The 18,775-nt window shown below is 44.7% G+C and overlaps 1 protein-coding gene across 1 annotated transcript; it reads right to left on the bottom strand.

The window, feature by feature from the left end:
- Positions 1-1,196: 1,196 nt before the first annotated feature.
- LOC129128070 (myosin heavy chain, skeletal muscle, adult) lies at positions 1,197-17,547 on the bottom strand. The gene is made up of 38 exons (XM_054645164.2): positions 17,341-17,547; positions 17,110-17,253; positions 16,862-17,018; positions 15,225-15,252; positions 15,012-15,126; positions 14,840-14,932; positions 14,647-14,710; positions 14,454-14,552; positions 14,245-14,348; positions 14,007-14,145; positions 13,250-13,368; positions 13,004-13,153; positions 12,279-12,449; positions 11,199-11,508; positions 10,970-11,043; positions 10,001-10,088; positions 9,789-9,906; positions 9,350-9,473; positions 8,571-8,707; positions 8,214-8,469; positions 7,233-7,475; positions 6,951-7,127; positions 6,720-6,865; positions 6,542-6,632; positions 6,064-6,453; positions 5,785-5,911; positions 5,500-5,618; positions 4,845-5,041; positions 4,302-4,485; positions 4,050-4,215; positions 3,754-3,878; positions 3,298-3,606; positions 2,993-3,196; positions 2,600-2,725; positions 2,335-2,505; positions 2,139-2,243; positions 1,902-1,997; positions 1,197-1,352 (listed from the first exon to the last, which is right to left on the bottom strand). The coding sequence occupies exons 1-38, from the start codon at positions 17,545-17,547 to the stop codon at positions 1,197-1,199; spliced, it is 5,829 nt and encodes a 1,942-aa protein (XP_054501139.1).
- Between the last annotated feature and the right edge of the window lie 1,228 nt (positions 17,548-18,775).

Genomic DNA, 18,775 nt, shown 5'->3' with positions numbered 1-18,775 from the left:
CCAATGGCCAGAGGTAAGTGTGGGACAGTGGGCCACTGCCTCATTGCACCCATGGTCTGTTCAGTGTCTCTCCACCTGTGAGGGAGCAGACAGGCAGTTTCCTCGCAATGCCTGCCAGTGCTTACCCCTCATCTCAACTTCCACAAAACTGGTGGGGTGCTCACATTCCTGCCCAGTCCCCAACACTGCCTTGGGCCTCCAGCCTGAAGCTGATCTCCCTGATGGGACTTACTGGTACCATTTCATATACCTCCATGAATATATCCCAAGATTTCAGGTCCACATGCAGGGTTCAAACATGTATGGCTATCTTCTGAGACAGGGAAGGTATTTGATACACATTTCCAATAAATGGTGCATCTTCTTACAGACGTGCACTCTTCCCATTTCCTTCTATACAAGGTTATCTTAGAAAACTTATCTTCCTAAGTCCCTGGGTGTAATTGGTCTCCTTGACCTCGTTCTTTCTCTTCTGCTACCACTGCTGAGAAACAAGCTGATATTTTCACACAATTATGCAGAACATGTGGCAGAACTCCCTCCTGACAGGGGATTCTCAGCCCAGAGTCCATCTCTTCACAAATGGCACTGCATTTTGTTTCCATATCTGTACAATTTTGTGATTTAACAATCTTCAATTTGGTGTATTACTTAATGGCACTGTTTGCTGAGTATCATGGAAGCCTTCTAATGTACATTTCTAATGTATAATTCCTTGTCCTTCCTTAGTGCCTGAAATAACTAACATAATTTCATTGGAAATGTGTTCTTCCTATTCAACACCACTCTGACTTACTCAACAGCCGCTTGACCAACACGGGCAACAGCACAAACAACTTTTCTCTTTCACTCTGTGTATTTCAGGATTATTTATGTGAGTAAGAAGCTTTCATTGCTCATTGGCTAAAGTGTTATTGAAGGGATAATCATTGGGAAATTAGATTATAAAAAGCTGTACCACCGCAAAGCTACACAAAGGTTTTATAAGGAAAAACCGTATCCAAAACTATGTGGTCATACAGACCACACACATAAAAAACAAAAACAAATTATAACTACACATGATGTGAATGCAAATGAATCTACTCTTTATTGCCTATGTATTGAGATGGTTGCAAATATCAAATCTGGAAGACAGTGAGAGAGGGTCCACATTTTGTGCAGCCCTCAGGTCACTTTGCTGCCTGGTGACATCCTCACTCTTCCTCTTCTATCTTCTTGCCATGAATGTCACGGCTCTTCACTCGGAGCTTGTTGACCTGTGACTCTGCAATGTCAGCCCGCTCCTCGGCCTCCTCCAGCTCGTGCTGGATCTTGCGGAACTTGGACAGGTTGACATTGGACAGCTCCTCCTGTGTGGGGAGAGGGAGTCAGGGGTGAGGAGCCCAGGGCAGGGGTTTCATCCTGCTGCAAGTCAGCCTTATGGGGCTGCAAATCAGACTCACACAGAGCTCCTCATCCTCCCTTTCACAGGACCCTACTGGGACAAGCTTCACCAGGACTGTGTCACATGTGAGAATCTATTTCATCCCTTCGATTTATCATTTCTGTAATTACCCTCACACTACTTGTCTGTATGAATTATGGGGTTAAGAAGACCAGGAAGCCTTCTCCTGCTGATTAGTAGCAGAGATTCAGGACTTTGTCAGTCACTGGGTGTGGCCCCTGGGTTTGTTTACTCTGGCCTCCTCTGTGAAACAGGCTGCAGAGCTTCCCTTAATGAATGTCCCTGAATGCAGGGTGCCCAGAGCTCACCAAGGCCTCATGAAACTATAGCAAAACAGCATGGCCAAAAATGTAGTGTCTTCGGAGTTTCTTTCATACCCCTCCTGGTATTCAGACTCATTCAATGTGTGTTCTGCCCTAATGGAATTTTTACCCATTCTCAGAGTGATACTTACAGCCTCCTCAGCTTGTCTCTTGTAGGATTTCACTTTCATTTGCAGCTTGTCCACCAGATCCTGAAGCCTCAGGACATTCTTCCTGTCTTCCTCAGACTAAAGAGTTGGTAAACAGATTAGAGAGTCAATTCTTGGTTCTGCATCACATGAGGTTAACAATTCCCCATGGGGATGATATGGGCAAAATGTGACTCACTGTGAGAAAGCCCAGTGAGAGCAGGAGAGCTCCTGCCTTACCTGGTAGGTGAGTTCCTTCACCCTGCGCTCGTACTTGCGCACACCCTTCACGGCTTCAGCGCTGCGCTTCTGCTCAGCATCAACCTCCCCTTCCAGCTCCCGCACCTGCAAGGACAAGCCCAGCTCTGCAGCTGCCCTGGCAATGTCTCTCCAAGGAGGGACACGCTCACTCAGGCACAGCCCCAGCCCTACACACCCTGGCCTCCAGCTTCTGAAGTTGTTTCTTCCCCCCCTTCAGTGCCAGCTGCTCGGCCTCTTCCAGACGGTGCTGCAGGTCCTTCACTGTCTGGTCCAGGTTCTTCTTCATCCTCTCCAGGTGGGCACTGGTGTCCTGCTCCTTCTTCAGCTCTTCTGCCATCATGGCCGCCTGATCAGAGCAAAGGGTCAAAGCCATTTTGGGACTGGAGATATTTTGGGGAGACTACATTCACCATCAGCAATGCCAGGAGTGTCCAACTCACATCTGTGATGGCCTTCTTGGCCTTCTCCTCAGCATTGCGGGCTTCCTGGATGGTATCCTCCATTTCACTCTGGATCTGGGAAATGTCCGTTTCCAGCTTCTTCTTGGTGTTGATCAGGCTGGTGTTCTGTGCAACAGGAAAGACAAGATTCCTACTGTCAGACCAAATGCCTCCACATCAAGGCCTGAAAATGTGGCTAGGGTTTAGGAAAGTCTTTAGTGCAAGAGACTTCTTTGGCACCAGAGCAGTAAACCAGATATTGAGGGCTGGATGGAGGGGACATATTGCAGCACATTTCTTCAAATGTGTACATAGAAGTCACTTAAAAGATGAATAACAATTTCAGTCTTTGTTATCACTTGTGAATGGGAAAAATTTCCAACAGCATCTTACCTGGGTGTGGAGGAGCTGTGCACGTTCAGTGGCATCCAGAAGCTCCTGCTCAGCCAATTTCCTCGACCGCTCTGTCTGCTCCAGGGCTGCCCGGAGCTCCTCAACTTCAGCCTGCAGCAGGTTTGCTCTGCGCTCCACCATGGCCACCTGCTCCTTCAGGTCATCTTGAGTCCTGAGAGCATCATCCAAGTGCAGCTGAGCGTCCTGGAAAGAGAGACAAGGAAAATTACCAGGCATCAGTGGGTGCTTGAATGGCAGAAATGTCATCAATCTCATTTCTCTTTCTGTAGCTCTGCTGAACGGACCTTGAGCACAGCCTGGGTGTTCCTCAGGTTCTTCTGTGCCTCGGAAGCCTGGCGGTTGGCATGGCTCAGCTGGATCTCCATTTCATTCAGGTCTCCTTCCATCTTCTTCTTCAGTCTCAGGGCCTCATTCCTGCTCCTGATCTCAGCATCCAGAGTGCTCTGCATCGAGTCCACGACTCTCAGGTGGTTCCTCTTCAGCTGGTCAATCTCCTCATCTTTCTCTGCTATCTTCCTGTCAATCTCAGACTTCACTTGGTTGAGCTCAAGCTGCAGGCGCAGGATCTTCCCCTCCTCATGTTCCAGGGAGGCCTGCACAATTCAGCACAAAGGATGTTTTATTTTCAAAGTAATCTTTCATGCAGTCCCACAAGAAAGGATGGCTTGGATCCTGCTCTGTCTCCAAAAGACTACACCCATACTCTTGGTGGGGCCATCATTAATTAGCCTTGTCTGTACCTCAGCTTCCTCCAGGGAGGCTTGAAGTTCAGATTTCTCCTGCTCAATCTGCTTCTTCACTTTCTCCAGCTCATGAATTGCCTTTCCTCCCTCCGCAATCTGCTCCGTGAGGTCGGAAATCTCCTCTGTGGGAACAAAGATCAATGGCACGGTCAGGCACAGAGCAGAATGGGAAGGGCCCTGTCCCACCAAGGTGCCAGGCATCTCTGCAGACCTGCAGGCACAGAGCCATGAAGAATGGTGGGAATGGCTGATAGTGAGAAAGGCCAGGGAGGAGCAGAGGGCCAGGGGCTTACGCTGCAAGTTCTTGTTCTCCCGCTTCATTGTTTCCAGGTGGTCCAAGGACTCCTCATAGGCATTCTTCATCTTGAACAGCTCTGTGCTCAGAGAGCGCGACTCCTTCTGCGAGGCCTCCAGCTCAGCCTGTGTTTCCTCATACTTCTGCTTCCATTCTGCCAGGATCTGAAGAGAAACGGGGGGTGAGTAGGGCTGTGGCCATCACGGGGCCCTGCTCTGGCCAGGAGTGCTGGTGCTGGAGGCCAAAAGACCTTGTCAAAGTTCTTCTGCTTCTTATCCAGAGCAGCACAGGCAGCATTGGATCTCTCCACGTCAATCATCAGGTCCTCCACTTCATTCTGCAGCCTCTGCTTTGTCTTTTCCAGGGAGGCACATTTGGCATTGACAGCCTCAACATGCTCCTCTGCATCCTGCAGGCGCTGGGCCAGCTTCTTCCTGGGAGGAGACAAGCACAGCTGCACGTTAGAGCTTGGAAGGGAATCAGTTCTGTACTTGAGAGAGGTCAGCTGATCACTTTAAGGGTTTTGAACTGTGCACTTTTCACAGATATGTAAGGATCTATACTTTGCTTTGTCCTATCACCTTGGGAGGATTAGGCCTGTTTTAGCACTTCTAAAGGCTATGTTTTCTAGTTCCAATCTGCATTTTTTTCTCTCTCCCCCCGTTTTTTACAAAGACGGTATATTCTTGCTTCACTCCCACCATTCTTATCCTAAGCCACACTCAGAGTTTCTAATTTCTCGTGACCAATTTCAGTCTTCTCCTGTCATTTCCCATTCTGCTTCCCCACATACTTGGCCTCCTCGAGCTCCTCCGTGCGCTGAATCGCGTCCGTCTCGTATTTCGTTCTCCACTGGGCCACTTCACCATTTGCCTTGGACAGGGCTCGCTGCAGCTCCCCCTTGGCCTCCTGCTCCTCCTCATATTGTTCCCGGAGCAAGTCACAGTCGTGGCGAGCGGACTGCAGGGCGTGGGCCAGGGCATTCTTGGCCTGTGGAGACATTGGGTTTGGCAAACTTGAATACTTATATTTAAATCCCTCTTGACTGTGAACTTGAAAATGAAATTTAAATGAATTATTGGGCAAATGTATAGCTTGGAGCTGGTGAAGCCCTCATTGACATATTCTGGAGCATCAGGATGCATTTAGGACTCTTGGGACAGTAATCTGCTGTTTGTATATATGGTCACACATGTGTGGCTGAATCCTGTCTTAGAGGATCTTCAGAATCTCATGGAAGAATCTCATGTGGAATACTTCCTCCAACACATACAGCATCCTGCTTCCTTCCCTCCCTTGTGGTAGAGTGATGGGTTGTGCATTAGTGCTGTTCCCTCCAGTCCTATGTGTGTTTGGGGAAAGAACACTGAAGCAGTCTAGCGTCAGACATGATTCTGCGGATGCTTTTGGGGGTGATGTAGGCTGTGGACACTAGAGTACTTCCAGACCTTGATTTCTTCCTCTAGATGTCTCTTGAGTTCCTCAATCTGTTGGGTAAATCCTTGCTTGCCCCTAGACAGCTGAGAGATCAGAGCATCTTTCTCCTCCACCTGGCGGGAAAATTCACCTGGAATAGGAAAGGAAAAAAAGGAAGTAGATTGTTCCTCTTATGACAACTTCTGCTTGTAAAGCCATGTAATCTGGAATGGTCTGGAGAGCTTATACCAGCTGCCACTTGTACTCTCAGAGCACAGAGGTCCTGCTGTTGAACTTTGGGGATGAGGATGTCTCACCTGACTCTGTCTGCAGACGAGCTCTTTGCGTATTGAGGTCGTTGATCATGCGTTGATTCTGCTCATCCTTAGTTTTAAGCTCACTCAGCTGATCTTCCAGTGTGCGGCACATCTTCTCCAGATTGGCCTAGAGAGAAAACACAGAAAAGGAAAAGAGATGATGGTCTGCACTCTGCCTTATTGTCACAGTGGAGATTTTGTTTCTGAGAATGTGTGTGTCAGAGGCAAGTTTTTTGCCACACTTTGTTCTTGTGAGCATTTTCTCCTGCAACTCCATACCTTGGCTTTGGAGACAGACTCCATGTTGCTGGCCAAGTCGTCAATCTCCATCTTCAGCTCACTTTTCTCCTTCTCCAGCTTCTGCTTCACGCGTTGCAGGTTGTCGATCTGCTCGCCCAGCTCAGCTGTGCTGTCCGCGTGCTTCTTGCGCAGGGCAGAAGCCGTAGCTTCGTGCTGCAGCGTGGCCTCTTCCAGGTCACGGCGCATCTTCTGGAACTCTGCCTCACGCTTCTTGTTCATCTCAATCTGAGCTGCTGTGGCTCCTCCTGCTTCTTCCAGGCGCTCGCTGATCTCCTCCAGCTCCCTGGACAGGTCAGCGCGATGCTTCTCTGCTTTAGCGCGAGAGGTTCGCTCTGCCTCAATTTCCTCCTCCAGCTCCTCTATGCGGGCCTGCAGAACAGCAGGGACCCTTCACAGCTGTGCCCTCCTCCTGCCTGAGCTGAGCCTGAGCAAGGCAGGGCAAGGAACAGAGACTTGCCTGCAGCTCCTTGATCTTCTTCTGAAATTGCATGCCCAGGGCTTGTTCATCTTCAATCTTGCTCTGGATCTGGCTGATTTCAAAGTCTTTCCTTTGGGACAAGTGAACCGTGTTAGAGCTCCAAGAAAAAAGACAAGTGCTGCAGCCCAGCACTCAGGTGCCCCAGAACCACACTTACTTCTTCAGTTTCTCATCCAGCTGCTGCTTATCATTCTCCAAATCCATGATGCTGTCCTGGGCCAGCTTCAGGTCTCCTTCCAGTTTCCTCTTTGCTCTCTCCAGGTCCATGCGCAGTTTCTTCTCTTGCTCCAGGGACCCTTCCAGCTAAACACAACAAGACCATCAGCCCTCTGCCAGCCACGTTGGACTCCATACCTGTCCTGTTCCTGCTCTATGTCTGTGTGCTTACATCATCCACTTGCTGTTCCAGCTTGGTCTTGGATTTGGTCAGAGTATTGACTTTGTCTTCCTCTACCTGCAGGTCATCCAGGGTCTGCTGATGGGCCTCTTGGAGGGCTTTCTTCTCTTTTGTCAGCTTGGCAATGGTCTCGTCCAAAGCTGCCATCTCCTCAGTCAGGTTTTTCACCTTTGAGAAGAAGGGACCAAATATAAATAAAGGAAGCAGCTATAGAAGTCCTGTAATAGCACAGGGCTCTTTTCTGGAGTGCGAGTGACAGGTTCTACCTCATACCTTGTTTTCAGTGGCATGTTTTTCCTTCTCCACCTTGGCCAGTGTTAGCTCAAGGTCATCAATATCTTTCTTCAGCTCTGAACATTCATCCTCCAGCTTCCTCTTCTTGGCTGTCAGCTCAGCATTAATTTCTTCTTCATCCTCAGCCCTTTCTGTCAGCTCCTTAATTTTGGCTTCCAGCTGGATTTTGTTTTTGATGAGCTGGTCACACCTTTCCTCAGCATCAGCCAAGCTATCTGCTTCCTGGTGGGGAGATAGAAATTTGTGGGTTCTACTGTTTTGAACATTCTCTGCTCTGCCTTTTTTAATCATAGAGTAGGTAGGTTTAAAAGTAGCAGCTGAACCTGATCTTCAAGATCAGCAATAGAAGGATCTTGAGTGATGTCTACTGGTAAACCTTGTCATTTCGAATCAATATTTATTCTTAAGTTTTTGTGTCTCCTATATTTGTCTCCCAGGGCAGTTATCTGTGACAATGCCTCATACAATAAGCACTAATACAGAACAGAACATTCTAATTCAATTTCTAATTTCAGCATGAGTAAGGGCTTGGAACATTTTTTTTTTCCCTCATGGCAATTGTATCTACTCACTTTTTCTTTGGTTGTCTCAACATAGCCTTAAAATATTTGTTACTTAGTGGCTTTTCAATTTTTGAGAACACTTTTTTTGAGAAAGAAATTTATCACTTTTCTATAAACTGCATGGCAAATAAAGTTCTAGCCTATCAGCTACCTCTGTGGCTTCTTTCCAGGCCACGTCTAGGATCTTCCGTGGTAACTAGCTGATCATTTCATCGGTTGTTAAGAAACTCCCTTGTCCTTTTTGAGTTTTAATAGGAAGTATCCATGTTTCTGAAAATAATCAAGGCTTTATTGTATGTAGGAAAAGTAGGTCTTTCTATGAGTCTCTTTGCAGGACAAGAAGCATTCTGACAGTACATCATTCTTTTTCCAGAGGAAAATAAACCGTGATACTCACAGCCTGCACTTGGAGCTGCAGGTCATTTTTCTCCTGCACCAGGGCCACCATTTTCTCTTCCAGCTCCTTCCGCTTTGCTTCAGACTTTGCAAGCTCCTCCTTTGTTTTCTCAAATTCTTCCTTCATGTTGGCCATCTCCTTCTCAGACTCTGCACTCTTCAGCAAGGGCTTGATCTTGAAGAACAGCTTCATCCATGGCCAGTGTTTGACATTCATGAATGAGCGAACGTTGTACTGGATGCAGAAGATGGACTCTCTGATTGAAATTCACACAGTTATTATATGGATATGGTGTGCTTAATTTAAACTTCATCAGTAAAGTTCCATGAAAATCAACTAATTATGAGAAATATCTACCTCCTCTCCACCATTCTCCTATACTCCACTCTCATCAGGAAGCCCCTGCACCTGGCTTGTGTGCGAGTGATGATTTCTGCCAACTTGTCATCTCTCATCTCCTCCAGGAGTCCCAGCAACCCAGCTTTGAAGAACACCTTGAGAAATTAAATGTTGCACCATGTAATTGTGATGTAGGATAGAACAGAGCACAGAGTCATTCAGGTTGCTGAAAGAGTTTAATGGCCATGATCAGTATCACCTTGGGCCCTCTCCCATAAACTCTGTCCAAGGGCTTAGGACTTCCCATAATCTCAGCCCTAAGCATTCAGTCCTTGTCTGACCCATGTGTCATGAGTACTGGTTTCCAATTCAGCCACAGCCTCAGCCACTCCTATACCTGGTCATGGACACTGGTGAGCTCTACCATGACCTTTTAATTCCTGGTTTGATGTTAGACCAATCTCACTTCTGTGTCTATGTCCATGAATTAATGACTAGGGCCTTGCCTTTTTAGCCTACCTATATGTGACCCTGACAAATGTTGAAAAACAAGGTTTTATGGCTTCAACTTAGATCATTTTATTGTAACAGACTTGACTGATGGTGTGGACTCTCAGTTGAGTCTGACTACCATTCCTGGGTCATCTTCACTTGCCTTGAGTACAGTGAGACTGGGCACATGCTGGTAGTAGCCCCTAGTCTGGCAGCTCTGTTATGTTACTGTGCTGTGCCTGATTCCCTGACAGAGCCCGCTCTCACTGGTTTGGACAAACTTTTAACACAGGTCTTGTTTTTACCTTGGTGTGACCAAATCGGTACTGGGTGTGGTCAACATCGATGGACCCAAGGAGCTTCTCTGAAGCTTTCTTGTTGTCCATGAACTGTCCCTCTGGGATAGCACTGGCATTAAGTACTCTGTATCTGTAGGAGAAAACAGAACATTAAGAAATCTCATTCGTTGAAACAACCACCATAACTTTTCAGACTGTACCATTGAACCAATCTCATGCCTAGAGACAGTTCACCCTCTAAGGCGAGGATATGGGAAATGCTTTAAATAGTAATTCTAAGTACAAAACAATCCTGATCTCAGCACTGCCACATCACCATAAACTGATGGTGAAACATCTACATGTATGAGCAGTGCCAATTTAAAATAAAAAGTTCAAAGTATATTATAAGATGATCAGGCTCGTCAGTTTGCTCTGCATTGGCAGAAAGGTTCAGAGCTCTTACCTCTGTTTGAAGTCAGCATAGAGGACTCTGCTGGGGAACCCTTTCCTGCAGATCCTGATCCCTTCCAGCACGCCGTTACAGCGCAGCTGGTGCAGCACCAGCTCATGCTCCATGGCACCTGACAAATACCAGCATTAGTGACTACCCTGCTGTTTGGCACTCAGGAGAAGAGCTTCTGCTGCTCAAGCTTTCCTCCCCTTGGCTTGCCTTACCAGGTGTTTTAGTCTCATTGGGGATGATGCACCGTACAAAATGGGGGTGAGTGCTTCTCAAGTTAGCCATCAGCTTGTTTAAATTCTCCTGTGAGATCATGAAATGAAGTTTACATTATTAAGGGTAAGCAGTAGAATCTTAACAGTGGATGTAACAAACTGGTGTTTCAGGATGCAGACCTTTCTTCTCTAAAACAAGTTGCAGAACTCCCCAAAGGAAAATTGGAAGCTGAAGGGTCCCAAATTTTGGTATTGAAGTTCTTTTACAGAATAATGGTTAGCATTACTTTTCCTTGACCTCCTCATCCAAATACAGGGCTATCATCTCACAGTTTTCCTTTGAGCTGGTAATTCTTGTGGTATAGTGTTGGGGATATTAAATAAATGACACACTCCTGATCGAGCATGACTAGCATCTGATTTTTCAGCTAAGTAAGTTGTTTCTAAATGGAGGGGGTGGTCCATATAAAATGACTCTTTAATAGTAATTCAGTCTCAAAGTTTGAAGACAACTGAAAACTGACCTCAGAAGTCATTAATTTGATATAATTTAATCTTTGCTCTTTTTTCACATTGAAATCCAGTCATTGTCTTAAAATCCTATAATGTTGGAGTAATTTCTTTTTGCTTTTTATGTTTGATCTATTATTTTCAAATTTTACTATGAGTAAGTACTGAAAATCTGCCTAAAGACATAAAAAAGTCTAGGAAATATATCTGAATGCTATGGAGAGGATTTTAAGGAAGTTAGCTGGTAAGTTACTCACTCCCATCCAAGTAGGTGAACTTAAGATATCGTTGAGGAATATTCAAAGATGGTATTATAAAAGGAATATTGTATAAGTTACAAGGATGGAAAGGGAAGGGTTTTAAAGGATGACAAGAGTTATATCCAAAATGCAAACAGACCTTTCAGATTCAGAATAAAAGGCTTTCCATCTTTAAGGAGATACTAAATACTCTAATTACCCTGAAAAGAGCTGAGACAGTCTGGAAAGAAGAACCCTTCTTCTTGCCTCCCTTCTTGCCACCACCACCAGCATCTGAAAAAAAAAGAAAATAAAAAAAGTTTTATAATATGGACAAGATATATTGGATACTACAAAACACAAAGCCACTTTACATTCTAGTGTTTACAGCTTTAATTCTAAAAAAAATTGTCCTATATTAAAAATACAATTTCAACAAAAAAACTGACCTGCATCGGCTCCACCATAGCTGGCAAAGAGTAAAGCCAGGGTCTTCACAGATGATTTCTGGTACAGCCCAATGACAGTTTCATTCAGAGGGTCCTTGTTCTTCTCCAGCCAGCCAGAGATGTTGTAGTCCACTGTGCCAGCATAGTGCACCAGGGAGAAGTGGGCCTCAGCCTTGCCTTTGCCTGGCTTGGGCTTCTGGAAATTGTTGGACTTGCCCAGGTGCTGGTCATAGAGCTTGTTCTTGAAAGAGGTGTCAGTTGCCTTGGGGAACATGCACTCCTCTTCCAGGATGGAGAAAATGCCCATGGGCTGGGAGAAATCACAAGTGACAGGGGAAGGTTAATGGAAATGTTCAATGTCGCTTTAGATGGGATATTCACCTGCCTGGTCTAGTGGAAGGAGTCCCCCACCATGGTAGGGGATTGGAACAAAATGTTCTTTATGGTCCCTTCCAACCCAAACCAATCTGTGACTCTATGACAATGACAAGAACCCTGTACTATGAACATCAAAGTCTTGTTGTACTATTGGCAGCATCTCAGCCTGGATGAAAGCCTGGTTTTACCAGGAGTTGTTCTCAGTCAAAGAGTTTATTTCTGCCATCCCTTGCCTCCCTGCAGCCTATCTTCATGGAATTGGTAGGAATGCCTATCCAGCTCACATGAGAATTGGTAGTAGAATTGGGGAAGCAATGATAAAGAGAAAAATATGGGGAAAAACAGCTACAAGGGGCGTTGTAGTTTGGGGAGGTCAGGTGATGTGATATTTATTTCTCAAATTTGTCTGTGGACTTTGGATTTGAGCCTTTGGAGAAGGAATGAGACGGAATCCAGTTTGTTTTACAAGTCTTTTGGTGGAAGTCCAGGCTACTTTTCCATGCTTGAAGACTGGATGAGGAAGATTGAGGACACACATATGCATTTCCCCATTTCTCTTTCCCAGGCAAAACTAAAATTCAGTACAAAAGTACTTTCCTTAAGCAATGCTACCTGTCAGGCTGTGAGTTCTTTCTGAGCTGACTGTGCCTCAGAAACATCACAGAATTCCAACAGCCATCATATCATGCAAGGGAAATGTACCTTCTCAATGAGCTCAATGCAGGCAGCCAGGTCCATGCCAAAGTCAATGAACTCCCATTCAATCCCCTCCTTCTTGTATTCCTCTTGCTCCAGCACGAACATGTGGTGGTTGAAGAACTGTTGCAGTTTCTCATTGGTGAAGTTGATGCACAGCTGCTCAAAGCTGTTGAACTGCCCAAAGCAAGGAAAAGTGCACAGGTTCTCAAGGGGTGCTAAAACACACAGGCCCTTGCCACCATTCTCCTAAGGCTGTTTGAAGTTGAAACACCAGTCCCAACCCTACTCTACCACCATGTGTTTCTACTCTAACACTCAATGTCCTTGGAAGGAGATTTTCATTATTACTTTGCAAATCAAAGCAAAAGTGACAATTCTTTTTCACTGTGCTGCTCAGCTGCAAGTCTTTGGTAAGCTCAGTAGCTCCATGGTGCCAGTTCTCTGAGCTGCTGGATGGTAGAAACCTCCTGAGTGTCTCAGCCAAGAATTTCCCAAGTCTCAGAACAATAATATGAGGGGTTTTGTGTTCTGACATAGAAGTCCTTGCATCATCACTCTATTCACAGAACAGGAAACATGCTGTGAACTTGCCAGACCACTGCCTTTACTAGAGCATCCACCTCTCTGGCTCATAGCTGTGTGAGCCTTAGTCCTCTGTGTGTTCCTGTGTCCTCCTGACCCCTCCTTGCCCATTGACACTGTCAAGGTGTCAAACCCTTGCTCCTTACATCAAAGATCTCAAAGCCAGCAATGTCCAGCACACCAATGAAGTACTGCCTGGGCTGTTTCGTGTCCAGCTGTTGGTTGATACGAACAACCATCCACAGGAACATCTTCTCAAACATTGCCTTGGCCAGGGCACCCACAGCATTGTTCACCTAGCGGAGGAGACAGGATTGGAATTACCTCTGAGGGGCAAAGAAAAATGCGCACATAGTCCTTCAAGCTGTGCATTTTCAACTGTCAGATGTTACCTGTGTCACGTTTTGACCTTTGGTCACGAATTCATTCCCAACCTTGACTCGGGGGTAACACAAGGCCTTGAGAAATTCAGCTGAGTTGAGGCCAGTTAGGTAGGCAGCCTTGTCAGCCACTAGAGGTGGGGGGGGAGAGAAAAGCACTTGTTCATGGACAATCTCTATACTACAGGTGTTGTGAACAACTTTGCTCTTCACGTTCTAGGAATGGAAGAACATTTATCTCATTCCATATTGAAGGCCTGTGAAGCAATGCAAATTCTGGAAACTACTGATGGTGGCCTTTGAAAGCAGGAACAAGTATAGCTTGGATAGGAAGAGCTTGAACCAGGAATTTCCCAGAAGAACAACAGAAGCCACTAGCAGGACATAAGGCAAGGCATATTTTCTCTCTGTGGGAAGGGGATTTGTGGGTAGCACAGCTTGCAGGAGTTATTTCATCAAAAACACAATTGCCCATCAGGGTGTCTTAGTGCTTAGAGATTTGAGAGAGAGAGAGAGAGAGAGAGATATCCTGTGTTGAAATGGAAGTTTCTGCATTCAGGCAGTATGATTTTGGGGAGCCAGCATTGGATAGAATAATGGAACTTCCCATGACTAGGAAAGCACCTCTGCAGTTAGAGGGACTGGGGCAAAAAAGGAATTCTCTGTGTGGTATGTGGGGACTCAGGCCACTGCAGTGTGCCTCTGGAGGCTAACATATCGCCTCTGGAGGCAGAGAAGGGCACAAATCAGCCCCTGAATTTGTGGGTACCTTCTGTGCCATCAGGCTCTGCCTGCTCCTCTCGTTGTTTCTGCTTGAACTTGAGGTTCCCATAGTGCATGACAGCCCCTGTCAGCTTGTAGATGGCTGTTTTCTCATCTGCAGTGAAGCCCAGGATGTCAATGGCACTCTGCAGTCAAAATAATGAATTCAAAAATGTGTCCTTAGTGGGTCAGAGATGTCACCCTCAAGGCATGCTCTGTAGGTACCTTGTTGCTGTGTTACTTACATCTGTAGCCATCAGCTCCTCCTGGTCATCAATGCTGGGGACAGTGACCTCTCCTTGACTCACATAATGGAAATCATAGGGGTTGGTGGTAATGAGGAGCATGTCTGCAAATAGGAAAAGGCAAGGCATAGGTTTATTTTTGCCAACAGGTAAGAGAGGGAGCTGTTCCTGAGTGATCAACCCCAAAAAGCCATAATGCTCTTTCCTACCAATTAGCTCTGGCTTCTTGTTGGACATGATCTGATAAAAGATGTGGTAGCTCCTTTCTGCCTTGAGCTGGAAAGTGACTCTGGACTTCTCCAGCAGATCTGCCCAGAGAGGTAGAAAGAGTTAGACACTTGTGGGAATGTACATGGAGATGGGAATTTGGGAAGGGATAGGAGCGTTCCAGGAGAATCTTACAAGTTTCAATGTCAGCAGAAGCCAGTTTGCCTGTGGCACCAAAGTGGATTCTGATGAATTTGCCCTGTTAAGCAGAAGCAGCAGCAGGTCAGCATGGATGTGTTCTGCTGACATCTCCTTTGCATGAAGAACTGCTCAGGCATCAAGTGTGTTGCCATGAGGGGGGGAGATCTTATGCAAAGCAAGAACTCACAAAGCGCGAGGAATTGTCGTTCCTCACGGTCTTGGCATTTCCAAAGGCCTCCAGCAGTGGGTTGGCACTGATGATTTGATCCTCAAGTGTCCCCTAGAACAGATGTCTTCTTGTCATGATCTAGCTCATCAAGAAATTGAGTTGTTGCAGGTTTCTAGCCCTGGGACCTCACCTGCATTTTGCCTGAGGTCTGCTCCTCCTTTTTCTTGTCCCCACTGGCTGCAATTGTTGCAAAGTACTGGATGACACGCTTTGTGTTCACAGTCTTCCCGGCCCCGGATTCTCCGCTGCCAAAGCCAAGAGAGAAGCAGAGGGTGCGTGGTCAGGCAGGAGGTGCCCTGGCACCGGGCAGCCCCGCAGGGACCCGCACAGGGGGGGTACCTACGTGATCAGGATGGACTGGTTCTCACGATCTGTGAACAAGGCAGAAAATAAATTATTATTATTATGTGTCATGAATATCATTGATAAAATTCTTCCTGTGACTTTTAGAAGGTGCACTAGGATTGGGCATCTATTTCCATTAATAAACCTTTCTACCTTCACCCCTACTACTTCCTTTTCAATATTTAATGTTCCTAGATCCAGTTGGGAAGTTGATGTCATGACCTTGAGATGATGCCAAGTATAGCACACTTGCACTTCTTTTTCTGGCAATTCCCTTCATGTCATGCTATTCATTTTGTTTGTAAAAAGTATTCCAACTAATGATCAATTTTGTAGAGTTACTGATTAAATTGTCTATCAGCAAGCTGAATTGAACTGAAGCATGTGCATCTCATAAACTTTATTACATAGGAGCAACCATTCCTGATCAATCAATAAGTCTCCTGAATGTTTTTTATGTTGTTGGCCAATTGATTATTGCCTAAAGAAAATCAAAGTAACATTCTAAATATGTAGTAACCTTTACCAGAGTAGTCTGCCATAATCTAGAATATTCAATTTTTGGTACTTACTTAATTGGATTCAATATTTCTCTTTGCTATATCTTGAGCTGAGTTTGCTTTCCATAATTTTGTCTGGTTGCTTTTTTAACCTATACTCCCATTGTGACTCCATTGACAAAACCTTTGCACTATAAAAACTGAAAAATCTCCAGGAATAGACTAATCAATTAGGGAACTAACTTTTAGTGGAGAAGTCTGGGTTTGCACTCACAAAGTTTCTGCATGTCTTATGAAGGAGTCAGCAAGGTTAAACATATGACACCTTTGACCCTGATAAGACACAGTACTCAAACATCAATTTAATATTGTTTGTTTTCATTGAATTCTCTTCCGATTAACTTTCTTAACACTCTGAATGCTACAGATTTAAATACAGTAACTGGGGACAAAAGAGGGAAGAAAATTTCTTGTAACAAATTAAAATACATGTTATTATACTGTTATCTATATTGCTGACCAAGCTGCTGTTTCCTGAAATTCTAGTTATTTAGACAGTGCTAGAAACATTGTCACTACCCTTCTTTGGTATTTCTTTCATTTATAATAATGAATGGAAAAGAAGAAATTGATTGAGACAGAGGAAGGAAGTTACCAATTTTCTGAGCAGGTTTCACTGCAATTTCTGACTGAGACTGCTTCTAGAGTTTTTGTAAAGCTACCATAGAAAACATTGGCTCCAATGTTGAATGTACTTTCCATTTATACACAGCGTTATTTACAGAAATTCACCCTAGTGATTTTCAGTCCTGCATAGCAAATCATTCAAAGAACAATCCTTTCATCTGAGAAAAAGCAGAGATTTAAAATATATCCAAATTTCTTGAATGGAAAATCTGACAATATATTCAATATTAAATCATATCCTTCCAAATACACTGGACATGAAAATTTAACATTGATTTCTATAAACTTTATCTAAATTATGATGTTCAATAAAAAATCTATTTACAGTGATGACAGAACATCCATATTCCCAGCAACATTAAACTGAACTATTGTTTCAAAAAAAGACATTTTTCTCCTTTGTGAGCGTTTACAGCCAAGTGATTTTAAAGAAAATCATGAAACTCACCAGTCAGCATGAACTGATAGGCGTTGTCAGAGATGGAGAAGATGTGTGGAGGGGCCTCCTGGCGCTTCTTGCCTCGGTAGGCCAACACCACCTCGGGGTTGTACACCGGCAGCCACTTGTAGGGGTTGACGGTGACGCAGAAGAGACCCGAGTAGGTCTGCAAGGAAGGGACACAGCACCTTGGCTTCCCCTGAGGCTGGCCCAGCAGCTGCTGAGGCTGCCCAGAGGAAGCTGCTGCTGCCACTTACGTAGATCATCCAGGCTGCGTAACGCTCTTTGAGGTTGTACAGCACAGCGGGTTCGTGCAGGTGGGTCATCATGGCCATGTCCTCGATTTTGTCATACTTGGGAGGGTTCATGGAGAAGACTTGATCTTCTTTCACAGTCAGGGTCTGCCACACAATAGAGAGATGTATGTATGTCAGCTAAGAACCTAGAGTGGAAATTAAATTTTATTTGTACATTTTGAATTTATTCACCTCTCCACCTTCAGTCTTGACAGTGATCTTCCCTGCATCCTTACTCTCAATCTTCCCTTTCACATAGGACTCCTTTGGATGTGCCACAAAGACACAGGTCTTGGCATCGAAAGGTTTGTTCTGGGCCTCAATTCTCTCCTTCTCCGATTTTCGGAGGTAAGGAGCCGCCTCGCCAAAGGCGGCCATGTCAGCGTCTGGAGTTGACATTGTTGCACTTCTTCAGGAGCCACAGTCTGCAGGGTCCTCTGTAGGCTACAAGATATGTTGTGTCAGTGAATGAACATCTTTTTGTGAAAGGAAGGAGATCTTTTGCACTTTGATCTTTTGAAATATTAAAGTAGGTATAAGCAAGACAAAAGTTGGATTTAAACTTCCCAGTCTTGGCTGAAAATACTTTCATAGCTCTCTAAAATTAATCCTTAGACATCCAGCAAAGAGACCATGTACAGAACAGCAGTTAAGTGTACAGTATGTTGTGAAGTTTAGCAGTATTATTTCAACTTTTTAACTCTAGCAAATTTGGCTGTTCCCATAACAGAGTCTCTGTTTTTGGGGTTTTTTAATGCTACTGAAAGTCTCTGAAATAGTTCTTTTTTCTGATAGCAAGTAGTAGCTTTCTAAAAATTACTTGCTATGGATAATTCATCTTGCATTATGACAGATAAAAATGTTACTATTGCCTGTTATCCCTGCCACAAATGTTAAACTCTTGGATTTCATCCTGTTCCTTAAAAGTTGTTAAATTTTGTTATTGATTTTGGTGGCAGAGGTCACTGCTACTTGAAAACATAAAACCTCATTTTGTGTTGCACAGATATTCAGATCTAATACATAATTTGAAGGAAAACATGCTGCCTTCAAACCTACAATACAGCTACTGCTTATAGAGTCAGTCCATGACAGAAGTGGATATCCAAGTCTTATAGGAAGTTAAATGGAATAAAAAGGTATATGGTTTGCCCAGCAGTTCACAGGAGCCAAACACTTACCTCGAAATTTTCTGTCAAGACTGGGCACAGCACTCCAAAGAGACTTTTATAGACTCTGGTATGCAGATGCTTTGGATGTTTCCTTTTCCTTCTGTCAAAATATATTTTGGCAAACCATCTTTGGCAAAATATTGTCTGGCAAACTTAACTAATGGCATAATTGTCATTTGACCTGATATATTTAGAAATGTTTCGCATCTTACCATCCCTGTGGACACATTTCCTATAAATAGTCTGACAGGGCTATTAATATTGGAATCTGGACTAGTCAAGGCACTTAAAGAACTTGGGTGTATGATTTATTGGCTCTTCTATGATCTTTACAGGTAACTTAATCTTTGATCCAGATGGGATTCTTTGGCATTTCTGTACTTTTGCAGATGTAAAAGGGAAATAATGTAATGTATATTGTACATGTGGTCCTATGAACTTAGAGCTTGCCTTTA

This window comes from Agelaius phoeniceus, chromosome 19, assembly GCF_051311805.1.
Source record: "Agelaius phoeniceus isolate bAgePho1 chromosome 19, bAgePho1.hap1, whole genome shotgun sequence".
Classification (NCBI taxonomy): Eukaryota; Metazoa; Chordata; class Aves; order Passeriformes; family Icteridae; genus Agelaius; species Agelaius phoeniceus.
The sequence above is the reverse complement of the archived record's forward strand: the minus strand, read 5'-3'. Positions and strand labels throughout refer to the sequence as shown.